Genomic DNA, 13,982 nt, shown 5'->3' with positions numbered 1-13,982 from the left:
ATGTCCTAAATTATAGTATATCAGTAAATAGGTGAGAAATTGTTTCTCTATCACATTTACAAAAAGGGACAAAAAATATAAATGTCTGTAAATTTGGCAACAAGATGATAAGTGGAATACATTTCATTTAAAATTTAGAAATGTACTTCCTTAGCCTTGTTTGTAGTACAGTACTTATAAGGTGAAGGCCAAACCCTCATCCAGTTTATCTCAACTTTAGACCTCCAGAAAAATGATTTTCCATCCAACATCAGTAAAGAGTGTGTCATAATATTCTCACCATAACTGAAGTGTATTTTCATAAATTGAATCAATTCATCCGTATGGCAAAAATGAACGAAATAAATCCTGAGGAGAATTTAAAAAATCCTGTACAGACACAAATGAATCATAGGACATCATATTATCTAATTCATCAAAAAGCTGTAGAATATGATTTGTATCTCTTTGGAACTTTTGGAAGGACTTGCAGATAGATTTTGATAACTTGATAGGAAAAAAAATGACATGTCAAAGGAAATAAAGACTAATTTGGTTAAAAATGTATTTTTTAAAATGTACTAAAAATGTACTTAAAATGTACTTTATCCCAAATTAAAAATTTGGGATAAAGTACATAATTTAATCTGGAGAAACACCTTTTTCACCAGTTAACGTTTAATGGTATACACAGTGTCAATGAAGTCCAGGACTTCAAGAACTCCCTGTGGAGATAACGCATTTCTTCAGATGGTGTGATGTATTCAAGTCAGAGGTATTTAACTTTTCTTTTTTAATATCAGTATTTTACTCTTCTTGGAAAATAATGATGACAACAATATGTATTTTCCAAGTTGATCTCAAATGAACAAGATTAGAATGATCAATATTAATGTGTGACATGGGGCTGAATTAGTGTGATTATTTTCACAGGCAGGATGGTGGCAAACTTGAAAATGCGCTACAGGGAAGAGAGCAGCGAATGGATGCTTCTCAATAAGGCGGCCTTCCTGGACTCCCGGTTCTCTCGCTTAGTACATTTTTCATCGGAACAGAGAAATCTGGTCAGCCGACAGCTTATCACACGAGATGAAGGAAAGCGAGAGAGACAACGACCAAACGCAGGAGGAAGAAAAGATGGCTGCCTTGGGTGCAATGGGAAGCCTGTTTGGAGACATGTACAAATCGAGTGACAAATGCAGTAGGCCCGAAGGCAAGGCCGTTCAGGAGATGCACGGCTACATGAAGGAGACTCCTCTCTCTGCAGACAGTAACCCACACATTTTTAATTGGGATTAATCTTTAAATGACAAGCTGAAGTCCATTGAACAACCATCTCAATAAAGAATGCCAAGTCCAGCGGTCTGATCCATGAAAACAAACGATATGTTTATCTTACACAGGTTTAACAATCATACTCATACAGTCATAAAGTAATGTTGATGAATATGAATAGACAGTGCCAACCCTTACGTTTCATTTTATATATATTTATTCACTTCTAACATGTAACAAATAAGTAACAAAACAGAACAAGAATACAAAATAAAATGAACATAATAAATATAGCAAACTGTCTTTAAACAAACTCTTATTCTCAATAACAAGAAGCATCAGTAATAAGTATAATAATTCTTCTTATCAAGAATAAGAAAAAGCAAAATATAACCGAACGGTTTAATCTACATTAGTGCACAAAGGAAATATTGATATTGAACAGTTTCATTTATGTTGCACATATTCTGCATGTGCATTAATGGTACTGTTGTGGGTCCAGTTTTTGCAGGCATAGTAGACCAAACTCATACTAATTGTTTAGGACCTATAGAGCCAGGGACACTGGAGAAATGTGCCCACTGTACACACAGTGTGTTGGAGGATGTGGAAAGAATCCAAGCTGGTGGCTGGCCCCCATCTCTCAAAAACCTAACTCAAACTGGTCAAGCTGGTTTCTCGCTTAACTGGATTTTCCAGTACAGGTGGTGTTGTAGAGAGAATCTCCTCCATAATGTGCTAGTTTTGCCAGGCACGGGCAAGGACACGCCTTCCCTTAGTCACAGAATCTCATACAGCTGTTCCATTCCATCTCTTTACCATTGGCTCATGGAGTTTAAAGGGCAGATCCACTATTTTTTTTTTTTTTATATCGTTCTGTAGCTGTTCAATTTAAAAAAAAAATTGTATAGCCACAAATTTGCCTCAGAGGGCTTTACAATCTGTACACATACGACATCCTCTGACCTTTGACCCTCACATCGGAACAGGAAAAACTCCCCCCAAAAAAAAACTTTAATGGGGAGAAAAGAGGAAGAAACCTTAGGGAGAGCAACAGAGGAGGGATCCCTCTATCAGGATGGACAGAAGTGTGATAGATGTCATGTGTACAGAATGGACAGCAATGAACTGTTGTTCCTTAAATTTGAACATTCACATTTTAGTCAAAGTATGTATGTTTTAGCATCAAAATATCTTCTCAGGTCCTTTCACGTGACATGACATCGGGTTTCTGCATGACCAGTGTGCAAAATACCCTGCTATCAATTTAGCAGGAGAGAAACACGAGCCAGTGAGGTAACAGTCTTTGGCATAAGTTCACTGTCAAAAAGGACAGTCTGTGTCAAGACAAAGTGGTGAAAATATTCTAAGATCAAAGCGTTGCCTTGAATTTGTAACATTTATTTGTACATTAGATTTTAGATATGTGCTGTCATATAATGACTAAACATTTGGTTATATCAGTGAAACTTAATATATTAAGGTGACAAGTTGGTTAAAAAAAAATCCATTTCAGAGGATCTAAGTAAATACCCACATCAGCTTATCTGACATCAAATCATTATGTTCATTCTGTAATTGCCTATTATATATTATACGTGGGGACATATGTTTCATCCATATACAGGTGTGTGTGCCGTTCATGGCAGAGCCTTCTCAACGGTAAAATACATAGAAACACTGAAGACTTTCAAGTGCTCAAATCTGACATTTTCCATGATGGCTGTGTGAATTGTGAATCTACAGATCTGACTGCATCTTCAGGAATACTTGTCTACATGAAATGGTTTTAGTCTTTATATTATTATATAATAATGGTGTTAATTATTAAATGACAATAATTATCCTATCTAGAATATAAACTTGAATGTCTTTCTATTTCAATGTGTCTGAGTGATCGTAAAGTAGACTAGCGATCGCCAAAATGCCAAAATCAAGGGCCTGCAAAGAGCTGCAGGGATGATGTATTTTCGTAGTCCAACAGGACGTTAGCATCGCACTGGTTGGATTTTGGATTATTGTGGAAATAAGCTTAACAATAGGCTCTAAAAGAACTACACCACGGTGCATGAGTGCAACTCTACTTAACAAAGCTATGAAGGCAGATTAGTTGATGTGATGACTTTTAGTAGACTCAATAAGCCACTTGTTAGCAAGCGCCTTTTTTAAGAGACGTCAAAGCTTCTAATTTCACCAGAGGGGTATTAACTGACTTATTTTATATCGTAAAACAAAACTTTAAAAACTCTTAACCAAAGACCTTATTTCAGGCATCTAACCAAAAACCTATTCAAATACCCACTGACTTTGAGACGAACCAGAAGTGCAAAAATGTTGACTCATTGCCGCTTTTAGCACTCTATGCACCCCTAAAGGCCTTAAACCATGAAGCCTCAGGGACTTCACTTATCTCACATGGCAAAGGGTTTAATGTGAGAGGCTGCAGGGGCTTGAAATGGTATAAATATGAAGTGGAGAGCACTTTGTTGCAACTTTCACGATACCTTGATGCTTTTAGTGCATGTAAGCGTGCCCCACTGGTTAGCTCACGGCTATTGCTCTGCACTGCTCTCATACAGTGGTTTAAACCGATAACGCCATCCATGACCCACGGCATCGTCGCTAAACCATAGCACCCACCCTCAGGTTGGTCAGCAAGGTTAGCTGCGAGCCGCTCCGCCATGTTGAGAGCCTTTGAGAGGCAATAGATCACTCCCAATCTCATATTATGCACCTTTAATATTTCCCTGTAAATTTAATATGCCAGGCTAAACATGCAGGTGTTGTCCTCTTTGTTTACTTTTTTTCATGCCTCCGGGGCGATATGAGTTGTGGATAATTCCCACAGAAGGCTTTTACATAAAGTGTTCATAAAGGATTAAAAATGTCTGCAAGAGAGCCTTATTAAAGCACTCAACGATTTGAAAAGCGGCTGGAAATTCGTGAGTCCGTGTGTGGACATTAGGATTGGGCCCAGACTTCAAAACCATAGTCCACAAACCAATAGGTGGCGTCACGTTGAGTATAGGTTCACTTCTTAGTCTGCCTTGTGCCCAAACAGCAGACAGATAGAGTCTGCCCAACTGGGGAAGTTAAGGTGATCATTTGTTTGTTGTGTTTATAACTTCATCCTCTGCTCCGAAGTGGCCAAAAAAATCAATCAATATAGATTTCATTTGGAAGGCAAAATCGTTTGGACCAACAGCAGCCTTATTGGGGTTGCCAAATGACTGATGAACCACCAATTCCAAGGGCCACAACTAGCACCATGAGGCAAAACTAGCCCCCAAACCATCCTCAAAACTGGCAGTTATACACAGAAGAAGACTGAGTTAGCACCAGGCGCCAAGCTCCGGTTCTTCCGAGTGAAGCCAATGCTAGACGCGCATTCTCTCTGCTGGCCAGCAGGGGGCGACTCCTCTGGTTTCATAAAGAAGTCAGATTGTATAGAGGTCTATGAGAAAATTATTCTACTTCTCACTTGATTTATTACCTCAGTTAACATTGTAAACATGAATTCATGGTCTCAATCTCTTGATGCTCATTTGGTAAATTATGGTCCATCTAGAGTCAAGCAGACCATGAAGCTATGGGCGGGCTAAATGTGATTGACAGGTCTCTGTCGCTACCAGAGCTGTATGGCGTCTCTACGTCACTCCTCCGCATTCCAATATGGTAACTTCTGTTCATTGGTTGCTAAAAAATAACAAAAAAAAGTCTGTACTTGCCGTACTTGGTATTGAGAAAGGGCGAAGACTTCTAAACGGCAGTCCGCAATTTAATGGGTGACGTCACGATGACTATGTCCACTTTTTATATACAATCTATGGTTAGCATACAAGGATTAATGGGTTTAAAGGCGTGTTGGCAGTTAACACAAGCAAAATCAGAATATAGAGCACAGACAACCCGGATAACTCACTTGTCTATAGTCGCATCATGTTAGTCTGGACTATCCTTTCAAACAAAGTATTCTTCGTCATTTTCACCCCTCTGTTTTTTCATGGTATGTCTGATGAGAACAAACATCCCTTTCTTTTTATTTAAGATACCTTGTTGCTCCTAAAGTAAAGAAGACCCACTATACAATTGTATGTAATATGTATCCATTGAGTGGTTTTTTTACATCAAAAATGAATCTGTCAATCTTCTGTTCTTCTACAGTAGTAACTATAGAGCATAAGTTCCTTTACTGTGAACACACATGCATCCACCAACCGTGTGGTGAGTGGACGCTACTGCCATGCGGCCCCAGTTCATTGATCGAGTTAATTTGATAATTTACATAAATAACACGTTTACTTGGCTCACCTGTCTTATTCTGAAAGTCAGGCTCCCATGACGGAAGTATTATCGTATCCATGAACGCGTCTAGACTTCGTTTGTTTTTCTCTGTTAATATATACACTCAAACTTCTGTGATTAATAAACCATGCATTCATTTTGTTTCGTGCGTACATAGTTTCATATTTTATTTGATATATTAATATTATCATATTTGTATTTGTGGTGATCACGTGGGCAGGTCAAAGGAAGTTGACTTGTATGAGCCAATGAACAGCGAGCTTATGATCACGATGTTACCCATTGGCTGGTTCAAAAGGAAAGAGATTTACGCGCTAACGGCTCGCTGTGTTTCATTTGTGTTGCTCTGAGAACAGACGGTTTCGGTAAGCTTTTCCCAATAAATGTACTTATTTTGTACTAACGCTACATCAGTAATTGTTCCCTGTGTTCAGAGCTCAAGTTTACCAACTCAGATAGCTGTAGCAATACTACTAATGTGTGAATTCGAATTAACTAACAGTAGTTTGATACGTGCTAATGAAGGCGAGTTTAACGTTAGCTTTAACGTTAGTTAGTGTTCCCTCGGCCACGTTAACGTTATCGTAACGTACTTTTCGTGAAGAAAATATGACTCTTACCGGCCACTCCGTATTATACCGTTAACGTACATGTCCACGGCAATGTAACATTACATTTCCTTACAGGCAAAGTGAAATTGTTTTGTTAAGCTTTCCCTCGGTCCACTCCATCCTGTCTCATCTAACGTTAATCATACAGCTATCGGGTGTACGTTACGTTAATGGTAACTGAACGCATACTTCATTTGTGATCAAAGATTTTTCGTGTTTAACGGTACTTGTTTCCTGTTTAGGTGAGGTGTAACACATTTTGAGATCATGGCTGAAAGCGACTCCGGTGATCGCTACGAGTTTGATGCCCCGTCTCACGTAGTCGACTTCGTAGATCTGGAAAATGCCGAAAGCGAAGATGTGTGGTTTGGTAAGTATCTCTCCGAGGTTATCCTCTGATCCTACCGCTGTTTGGTTTGTGCCTAACAGCAACATGCTCAGGACAAAGTATTGCTGTTGTCTTTGTTAAAAACACTGTGCTGCCGTCTCTTCCCAGCCCCTCGCTAATTTTCCTTTCTTATTAAAGCAAAGTATTTGGAAGGGAAACTATCAGCACAAAGGAAGTCAGTGATGTGTGTTCAGCTCATAGAAGTTGTCAAGATAGCCTCGGCTCGCTGGTAGAAGAGGACTTTTGCAATTTCCTAATGAAAATGTGGGAATGGCCTCCACTCCATTTGTTGTGACAGTAATGGTTCAAAAGTAGACAAATATGCAGCACCCTATCAAAGCAGCAGATGCCGGTAGACTTTGACATTTTACTTAAATTTATACTAGACAATGTACCAATTCAACACTTTAGGACAGCAGCTTCTCTCCTTGGGTCTTGTTTGAATGCTGGCGTCATGAATCATTTCAGTTCTCTGCAGCTTCTGACCTGCACCCCGCTTCACTATGTCAGTCGGATGGGTGTTACTGTGTTGCTGTGTTCAAGCAGGGTGTGACTTATCAGAAGAGGAATGAGGAGTATTTGAGTTTTAACAAGATAGTACCAGTAGTATTAATACTGGCCTAATTGCTACAAAATTGGAACTGGTAATGAAAACTATACTACAGTGTAGAATAGCCAATATTTATGTTAAATTAACCATCAAAGAATCTGTGAAGAGTCCATCTTCTTGATCTGTGTGCAGAACAACAGGATGGAGGAGCAGATGGCCTTAAAACTCCTTTGAGGCCTGAACAAGGCTTTAGGAGAAGCCACGCGCTGGACCTGCCTAGAGCCATCGTAGCCCCTCAAGTCAAGGCAGAAGAGGACTCTGGTTGGTTTTACATTTCATTATAGCTAATTTCTGAAAATGCATTTATTATTATTATTATTATTATTATTATTATTATTATTATGCGGCTCAAGCTGAGTTCAGGGCACTCTGATGGTTCCCTCTGGAATGGGCCGCAGGGGATGGAAGGCTGGGTCACCAGTGACTTATGAAACTGCATGTCTAACCCCCAAAGAAAACGTGCCCCCTCCCTGGTGTCAGGGAGCGCTTTGTCTTTTTAAAGGGATCAAACCCACAATATGCCAGCCCCCTCCTTTTAAAGGGTCTGTGGGCAACCCAAAGCTGGACCAGTCAGTCAAATAAAAAATACACAAATTACATTTAAAAAACAAATATAAATGAATATATAACATTTCTTGTCAATAACTACAAAACGAAACAACAACAACAACAACAACAATCTGGTTGACCCGGCCTGACTGACCCTGCTGGTGCGTTCTGGAGCTCCCTGAAGGGGCCCATGTCATGTCTCGCTGCCAGTGGACGGGGTGGCACTGTCCCTGACTTTTTTCATATTTTAGTTTTTTTTACAGTGTAAAGCTCATGTTTATTGATATTTTGTAATTTGTTATTTGCTCTTTTATTTATTCGCTTATGGTCTTTTCTATCCTTTCACATAGCTCTCTCTCTCTCTCTTTTTCTCTCTCTCTCTCTCTCTCTCACTCACTCACTCACTCACTCACTCACTCACTCACTCACTCACTCACTCACTCACTCACTCACACCCTGTTCTCCCATACACTTACATGATGTTAGCTGGCCTGTGTTCACCGTTTATGTCGTCCTTATGTATCATCTGTTGTCTTGCAATAAAAAAAAAAGTATTCTACTCGCCCTAATCCCGTTACTAAACAATAAATGGGTCACTATAAAAATGAACTATATATTTTTTTTTTATTCAGATACTTAATGAAATACTTAAGAGCATACAATAAAAGTAGCTTGCTCCTTCTGTGGACAAACTGTAGTCTTGCAGTTACAAGGTCTTGTCCTGTCAATGCTGTAAGTTATGAAGGGTTCATTTGCCATTCTTAAAAGCCATAAACAAACACCACTTGGGTTCATAAGTAAGATTAACTGAATTGGATCCTTTATGATACACGATGACGATTTAAAGCTGAGCTCTTGTGTGGTCCTCTTCTGTTTCTCAGTAAATAGTTTCATGATGTGGACTCGTATGGACTTGTCAATGTTTCAGGTCCTAGTGTGTCCACATCTCCACCTCCAAACATGGTCACATCCTGGGGGGATGGTTCTCCTGCTCGGACTGGTGCACGACCAAAGAGGAGCGCCGCTCACCAACCCCCTGCCCAACCACGCAGGTAAAGTCCTTGTGATGGAAGACATATGTGTGCAACACAATTAATCTGAATTATCTGTGGTGCTGATTCATAACTGTACACAACCTTACCCGATGATTCTGGCACATTGCCGTAATCACTTTAGAGTAACTCCAATGTGGTAGCTCAACTACACCTGAGGCTCACGTGCCCAGTGTATCAGCATCACATACAGCAGCGCTATATTTGTGGTGGTTGTTGTTGTTGTTGTTGTTGTTGTTTTGGAGCTGTGTTGGCCCTTTTTTGTAGCTTCCTCTTGGATGTGTGCTTGCGCATGCCCGGCGGCTACACCCAGTGTACATGCATGGCAAAATGAGGAAATCCAGGCAGAGGGTTAGGGTCTCAGATCAAAGATAGACACCACCACACTGCTCTAGTGGGTCAGAAGAGATGATTGAGAGGGATTAATACATAGGTTTTGTGTTTTTTTTTTTTTTTTTTTTTTTTTTTTAATTGCTTCATATTATAAAAGTCAGGCAGCTAGTTGTAAGCTGTGTGGCCCCTGTATGTCAGTCCCATACAGTCATTGTTATACTTCTATTACAGTGTGCATTAATAGATATTTTTTCATGATTTAGATTAATTTACATATCAAGTTGAGTTTTCTTCACAGGGAATATTATTCAGTCTGTACAGATGGTTGTGTAATGTCTATGGCCGAGAGTTGTTTTGGGCTTGAAGACTGGATTTCACGGAGGGACAAGTGTTTGAAAGAAAAGGGTCTATCAGTTTGTTTTTGGGGACTTGACCTATACTTGAGATTAAACATGTTTTATTTCTCGTTCTTTAATTCCTTTTAGGGTTTCAAAACGTAAAGTGTTGACCAGCGGTCCGGCTTCACCACCATCAAAGAAACACAAAAAGTAAGTGTCAAAACTGTCTTATCGTCAAAATGCCCATGACTGGTTTCTTTTTAAGCCTTTACTGAACGCCTGCTTATATGGGACCTCGTCAATGTCTCCATGTTGTATTTCCTTTTGTTTTTTTACTGTGGTTGTTTGCTCTAGAACTCCTCCTCTTGCCCGAAGATCCACTAGGGTCCTCTGCAGCAAGGTGCCGCAGAATACCAGGACAGCGCCCAAGACCCGGGCAGCATCTTCCTCTACTGCAAACACAGAGTGAGTTTCTGACTCCACTGGAGTTTCTGTTGTGTGATTCTATGCTGAAGGACTGGGAGGTCTGCTCTGGGCTCTAGCCTCCTCCACAGTGTGCTAGAAAAGAACATGTTCATACAACTTGGGATCCATCCACATCAGAGAGCCAAAGTGTTTCCAGCTGTCTAAGTGATTTGAACAGGACGGCTGTTAAAGCTGTATTGTTGCTGATAATTATGTCCAAACAGGCCAAACAGCTCTGAAGAACAGGAGCTGGAGCGTATCAGGAACCTCCAGAAGGAAGTGGCGCTGCATCGCAGGCAGAACGAGGCCAGCTACAAGGCTGCTCTGGCTGGCAGTGAGTAGTTATGACTGACTCTGTGTGGCTGCAAACATTAACAAATGTCCTTGCTACAACCTTTTTTATGTGCCGGCTGATGAGCTGTTTAGTTAAATTTTGAAGGGTCTGGAAGTTGTTCTTCAGGTTTACTTCTTGGAAGTAAATCTGCATCACTTATTTCAGATCCACCACCAAAGAAGATGGTCCTGATGGCGACTGTGCCCAAAGAGTTCCACTTCAACACCAACACTCGTGTCAAGGCGACCACTTCATCCAACGCAGCCCACAAGGAAGTGGACTTCATCAATCAGCTCCGCAAAGCCTCCTCCCCAGTCAGTACTTCTCATATGCTCACACCTTCTAGTATAACCTGGGGGGGGCAAACTGTCAAACCAGACCACGAATGGTTCACTTAAACAGGTTCAGTGTTTAATGTGCACACAACGGGCTGCTGGAGTAAAGCCGCTGCTTCTTCAACAAAAACTAAATTCATTCATCACTAGATGGAAACCTATATAACACCTCATCAAGAGAAATAAATATACACTCCTTGATGATGTTGCATGGCCCGAAACGTCCTCCAGCTCAGTTACAAGATGACTCTGAAGTTGTAATTCTCAACTGAGCTGAGAGGAAAGTAACTAGACATCCAAATGTACATGTGCATATTAAACTGCACCCAATTTCTACCGTTGCTCTCTCCTTTTATTCTTTTTAGACAAAGGCTATGAGAGGCGCCACCGTGCCGAAACCCTTCAACCTGTCGACCAGCAACAAGAGAGAGGTGGAGGCGTCGGCTGCCTACGTGCCCATGGCTCAGCAGATAGAGCAGTTCCAGAAACGAACCCCTGACCGGTACCATCTGCGAAGTCGCAGGAGTCAAGAGAGAGGTGTGCAGGATAGTCAGGGCCAGATGTGGGTTTTTCTTCTGGGTTAAGTTTAACTTAATCACTTTGGTTATAACTGTTTTAGGGCCAGCAGCGAAGAGTGATAAGCTGAAGCTCACCCAGCCTCACACCCCTCACCTGATGACCCGCCAGAGGAGCCGGCCAACCAATGTGAAGAGCAGTGCTGACCTGGAGGCTGAAGAGGTGGACCGACTCCAAAAGTAAGAACCTCTACTGAAGCCGTCCTCACGTAGCACCAGCTCTTGTCCCTGCCTTGTTAAAATAACAAGCAGCATGTTTATTATTGATACTTACTTTTCAACACCCACCTCTTACCTTCATGGTAGCCCCAAAGTGGGCTGTCCAACTGCCCTTTTATTTGTGGTTGTAAGTCAGCATGTTCCATTAAATTGTATCTGGTTAAATACTTACAGCTGTTCTACTTGTTCCTAAATGACTGTTGGAACACTTCATCTTTGAAATGAGTATTTTTCTGTTGAGGAGGCAAGATTAGATCAGTGATATTTTCATGAACTTTACCATCAGAGCTCCAAGACACTGGAAATGTCTGGGCTGACTTTTGATAGAAGCTCGTGTCTCTAGATTGTTTAGTCTCTAGCCTGCAGTACCTTCAATGTCCGTGTCAAATATTGAATTTCCATTAAATATTGTGTTTTTCTCACAGGTTTAAGTTCAATGCCTTGGCACTGAACAGGAAAATTCTGGAGAGTGCCGAGCACCTAAAGAGGCCGGCAGTGAAGGAACCCACTGTACCCGAAGGCTTTGAGCTGCAGATTGAGAAACGTCTCCATGAGAGACAGGCTACCAAGAAGCCTCAAGAAGGCGAGGAGAAGGCGCACGCCTTTAAAGCCCAGCGAGTGCCCAAAAATATCCTGGAAGGAGTCGTGGTGAGTTTAAATCCTGCAAGGCTTTGAAGGTGATTGATTTCTATAACATGAATGTAGTGAAAAGGGTTTCCTGCCGTCAACAGGGATTGCCGGAGAAGAAAATGATGCATCCTACTGTGCCAGAGTCTCCAGCTTTTGCCCTGAAGAAGAGGGTTCGTATGGAGAAGGTCGAGGAAGTAAGGGCTCATCTGGTTGTTTCTAACACTTCAAGGATAATGACTTTTCTTCAGCTAAAGTGTTTTTTTGTTTTGTTTTCTTTTCTTTTGCTCAGGTCAAACAGCCCTCGCCCATCAAAGCCCCCGCAGTGCCTCATTTTGGCCTTCCCTTCCAGCCCCAGCTACAAGAGAACCACCATGTGGAAGTCTGTCCCTTCTCCTTTGAGGAGCGGGACCGAGAGAGGAGGGTGTTGAAAGAGAAGAAGCTGCAGGAAATGCGAAATGGAGAGGTGGAGATCCACGAACACAACCCTCGTCCTTTAGACCTCCAGAGTAAAGACGCAACCACTAAATCACTCTCCTAACGTTTCCTCCGAACTGTTCCAGGTACCGCAATTCAAGGCCCAGCCACTGCCGGACTTCGACGCTGTGCTCCTCCCCGAGAAGAAGAAGCTGGAGCCCACTAAGCCTGAGCCCTTCAGACTGCTGCTGGATGAGCGGGGAGCTGTGAGGGGCCCTCGCTGGGAGCAGATGGTACGACACAATCAGACAGTTTAAAGTAAATAACCAACGATACCTTGAAATTCATTCATGAGGACTTTTTCTGTAGGTGAAAGAAGAGCATAAACGAGAGGAAGTAGTATTCAAAGCCAGGCCCAACACAGTCACTCACAAAGAGCCTTTCCAGCCCAAAAAGGAGGCCCGGGCTTCAGTGGGTAAGTCTATTAACATGCAGAGCTGACCAAAGCCTGGTCTTACCTAGACCTGTGATATTGTGATGGTTTTAACATGGCCATCAACAGCTCAAAGCACTGAACACTGTGACACTATTCAAACCTTGTGAAGAGAGGAGCTCTCTGTGCTGCTGTCGCCTTCACTTCCATCTGTCGTGGCACTAAGGAATGGATTCTTCCACAGTTGTGGAGGCCTTTGAGCTGTCAACGGAGCGTCGGGCCGTGGAGCGGCAGGAATACGAGCGGCAGGCCAGTGAGAAGGAGGCCCTCAGGAGGCTCATGGAGGAGGGGCAGAGACAAGAGCAGGAGCAGAAGGAGAAGGAAGACATCGCCAGGCTGCGGCAAGAACAGGTCACTGCCAAACTCTAGTTTATTCCATTACTGAGTGAGAATCCTCAGATTGATTGTAATGTTAAAGGGCTGCCTCCTCAGGGGAAAGTACCAACTTAGTGACTCTAAAGTAAACCAACTTTATTAAGAGGAGGAAGTCTTGGAGGTTCCAACGTGATGTTAACTGCATTTGTTTTCTTCTCCTCACCAGGTCCACTCTGCTCAGCCCGTCAGACACTACAAACCTGTAGCCGTGAAGAAGAGCGAGCTTCCTCTCACAGTCCCCCACTCACCCAACTTCTCTGACCGCTTCCGCTTGTGATCGGCCTGCTTCACTCCACGCTATAGAGATCGGCATATTTTAAGCCTTCAGATGTTTTTTTTTTTTTTTTTTTTTATCTTTCTCATATGATTTTTACAAACTTTTGGATTGTTAGTCGGTAGAGTTCTGGATGTGAAGTTGTACATCAATGTGTATTTGAAGCGACTGAAGCTTTTTTCCTTTGTTCCATGATGAGCTTTAAATTATAATATGCTGTATATTCTCTACCCTTTTCTCTTAACTAACAAGCGATTTACAGTTTGTCTCTCTCTTTTTATCATAAAGCTCTTCTTTTGAATAAAAGTAATAAAATATTCCCAATTAAGGAGATTTCATTTGAAGTTCTTGCAACTTTACGTTCATATTTAATGCTAGTACAACACAATCTTCATCTTTAAACTTGGAAAACTCCAAATTGTGTGCTG

The 13,982-nt window shown here is 41.6% G+C and overlaps 1 protein-coding gene across 2 annotated transcripts; it reads left to right on the top strand.

Moving 5' to 3' along the window:
* The first annotated feature begins 5,873 nt into the window (after positions 1-5,873).
* tpx2 (TPX2 microtubule nucleation factor) lies at positions 5,874-13,882 on the top strand. 2 transcript variants are annotated; one of them, XM_068733746.1, is made up of 17 exons: positions 5,874-5,924; positions 6,413-6,540; positions 7,301-7,429; positions 8,646-8,769; positions 9,588-9,650; positions 9,795-9,905; positions 10,130-10,239; positions 10,405-10,553; positions 10,940-11,111; positions 11,194-11,329; positions 11,794-12,016; positions 12,100-12,192; positions 12,288-12,461; positions 12,559-12,705; positions 12,782-12,887; positions 13,090-13,256; positions 13,447-13,882. In XM_068733746.1, exons 2-17 carry the CDS (start codon positions 6,438-6,440, stop codon positions 13,555-13,557), a joined length of 2,118 nt encoding a protein of 705 aa, XP_068589847.1. In that variant the 5' UTR covers positions 5,874-5,924; positions 6,413-6,437; the 3' UTR covers positions 13,558-13,882. The 2 variants fall into 2 exon arrangements, with proteins under 2 accessions (XP_068589847.1, XP_068589848.1); XM_068733747.1 differs by lacking the exon at positions 5,874-5,924 and adding an exon at positions 6,305-6,327.
* The last annotated feature ends 100 nt before the right edge of the window (positions 13,883-13,982 follow it).

Source organism: Cebidichthys violaceus, unplaced genomic scaffold (assembly GCF_023349555.1).
Source record: "Cebidichthys violaceus isolate CVI_PGR_0920_01 unplaced genomic scaffold, fCebVio1.0.p SCAF_6, whole genome shotgun sequence".
Taxonomy (NCBI): Eukaryota; Metazoa; Chordata; class Actinopteri; order Perciformes; family Stichaeidae; genus Cebidichthys; species Cebidichthys violaceus.
The sequence above is the reverse complement of the archived record's forward strand: the minus strand, read 5'-3'. Positions and strand labels throughout refer to the sequence as shown.

Bases quoted from the DNA above. Each gene is read 5' to 3' on its own strand.
- tpx2 (XM_068733746.1), top strand. From the start codon at position 6,438: ATGGCTGAAAGCGACTCCGGTGATCGCTACGAGTTTGATGCCCCGTCT. The intron at 10,554-10,939 runs GTCAGTACTTCT...TATTCTTTTTAG, and splicing joins TCCGCAAAGCCTCCTCCCCA to ACAAAGGCTATGAGAGGCGC. The intron at 12,193-12,287 runs GTAAGGGCTCAT...TCTTTTGCTCAG, and splicing joins GTATGGAGAAGGTCGAGGAA to GTCAAACAGCCCTCGCCCAT.